The sequence below is a fragment of the Aplysia californica genome, unplaced genomic scaffold (genome assembly GCF_000002075.1).
Source record: "Aplysia californica isolate F4 #8 unplaced genomic scaffold, AplCal3.0 scaffold00113, whole genome shotgun sequence".
Classification (NCBI taxonomy): domain Eukaryota; kingdom Metazoa; phylum Mollusca; class Gastropoda; order Aplysiida; family Aplysiidae; genus Aplysia; species Aplysia californica.
In genome coordinates this window covers 594,784-596,940 of record NW_004797383.1, presented here as the reverse complement: position 1 = coordinate 596,940, position 2,157 = coordinate 594,784, and the positions used below count along the sequence as shown (strand labels likewise).

Here is a 2,157-nt window from a genome sequence, read left to right as displayed (position 1 = left end):
TGTGTGTGTGTGTGTGTGTGTGTGTGTGTGTGTGTGTGTGTGTGTGTGTGTGTGTGTGTTTGTGTGCATTAACAGAGGACACACATTACTTCCCAAAAGGTTTCCAAGTAAGATTCTAAGAAATGTTATTAAAAAGGGGGTAGGGAGCGAAAAAAAAACAAGAAAAAAGAAGCAACAACAAAAAATCTGGCCGTCAGGTAATGAAATCTATAGGGTGTGCTTTTTCAGTTGAACAAAGTGCAAACGGATTATGAAGTTAACGTCAAAAGTATTTGATTTGTCTTTTCTCTTTTTCTTTCTTTTTCTTTCTTTTTCTTGGGGTTTAAGCAGCAAGGGGGGGGTCACGATACTTGTGCTATTGCTTAGCTTGCGCACAAACCCTACGTTGTCGGACTGAAATAATGGTATCAGAAATTACTTTTTGAAGTCCTACGAATTAATTTGAAAATTGATTGATATGCAATAGAACGGTTTGAAAACGAAAGTGAAACTAGGAGGCGGATATCTGAGAGAATAAAAATCTCAAAGGAGTAATAAAGCGATTGAAATAGAGGTAGTGAAGAATATGAGGATAATATAAGAGATGTAGTTTTTAGTTATATTGCTGTTGTTATTGTTGCAGTGATGGTAGCGTCGGTGATTGCACTTTTGCTGGATAGGCTGCTTTCACGAGATTTAGAAGTAAGGCAGCGTGGTGAAACCAGGCGCTCTTTGCTATAGTGGAATCGAATAAATCGGCATTTTTTTTGTTGGTTGAGGATTTTAAACAATTTTTTCTGCCGTTTTTTTTTCGGGAAGGGGGTGCGTTACACATCTATTGTGTCTATTCAAAAACGTATTTATAAGTGGATTTTAATTGAAAAAAAAACGTTGATTCAAGGCGCACAAAAATGTAACTTATCAGTTTCTAAGGACTTTAAAACTAGGAAGTCACCAAAGTTTCGTGGTCATTTTCTAGGACAGCTTAATTTTACCTCTGAAACCAAGCAACCCCTACCTCATTCAGTCGTAAATATCCCGACTTTTATTCAAGATAGGTCGATACTTTTTTCATCGAAATACAGACAAATTAGCAAGCTTTAAGATGATACTAATAACCCTATGTGCCCCATTAGCGACGAACGCCTGATTCCATGGTGCCATTATACAAATGTAAAACACGAGTAATACTTTCTGATAAAATGCCCAACAAAAAAAACATTGTAAAAATGAAATGTTCAGGTGCTTACCGTTGCCAGCAGAAAAATCCCACAGACGAAATACATGAATACTAATACTGTCTTTACAGGCATTTTGATAAACAATAAGTCCATTGGTCTTGGAGTCAGAAAAGGCACACCTTTTAGATGAAAGGGGACAATCACTTTCCTTCTTCAGCAAAACTTGGATGACACAAGTATTCACCTTGTGGTATTGTACGAAATATAATAATATAGTTTTATTCCACTGTGTTTTCAGTTCTCTCTTTATACAGTTTCGAAATATGTAACGATACGATGAATGCGTCAACGCACTGCTTCTAGGCCTTTCTAGATGAACTCCACACAAATCCAGAGAGAGAAAGAGAATATTAGGTTCAACTTTTATTTTTTCGTTAATTTTTGTTTTGTTTTATTTTGTTGGGGTTTTTTTTCTATCTTTTGCTCTTTCAATTCAAACTATATTGTTACGAAAGTTAAAAGTGGTCAATGGTTTCAGCTTGCGATGTGGAATTATATATATAATCCTGTGGTTTCTGGACTGATTTTTCCCACTAGCTTTGTTCAAATACAGCTAGATCTAGTGTTACGAGACAAGCTTGCTATCTGTTCCTCTCCTCTACTACTACCTGCTTCACGTATGACCACTTTCAACGGGGGGATCAGCCTTGCTATCAGACGAGACTCACTTTTATACCCATTTGATCAAACAGCTGTCTATTTACAGCGGTGACGGGGGACGCCTACTCAAAGCCGCGCGCTCCCGTGTCGCCTACACCCAAAAAAGCCTTTGTTGAAACACACTCCCTGTGACGAGTATTTTGTTTGGTGCATCCCTGACGTATGTTTTTAAGTGATTTGGGGGCTGAAAACGGCTTACAAATCACTAAAAGATGAAATAACGCAGTCTTCTGCATGTGTCTGTGTGTGTGTGCTGTGAGGGGAGGTGACCAACCCC

The 2,157-nt window shown here is 38.1% G+C and overlaps 1 protein-coding gene across 1 annotated transcript in view; it reads right to left on the bottom strand.

Annotated features, from left to right (window-relative positions):
- Positions 1-1,863, bottom strand: part of LOC101859925 — a gene marked incomplete in the record, with an annotated part of 45,666 nt that extends 43,803 nt beyond the window's left edge. Inside the window, 1 exon segment of the mRNA XM_013081065.1 lies at positions 1,230-1,863. Within this exon segment, the coding sequence (XP_012936519.1) occupies positions 1,230-1,313 (84 nt within the window).
- Between the last annotated feature and the right edge of the window lie 294 nt (positions 1,864-2,157).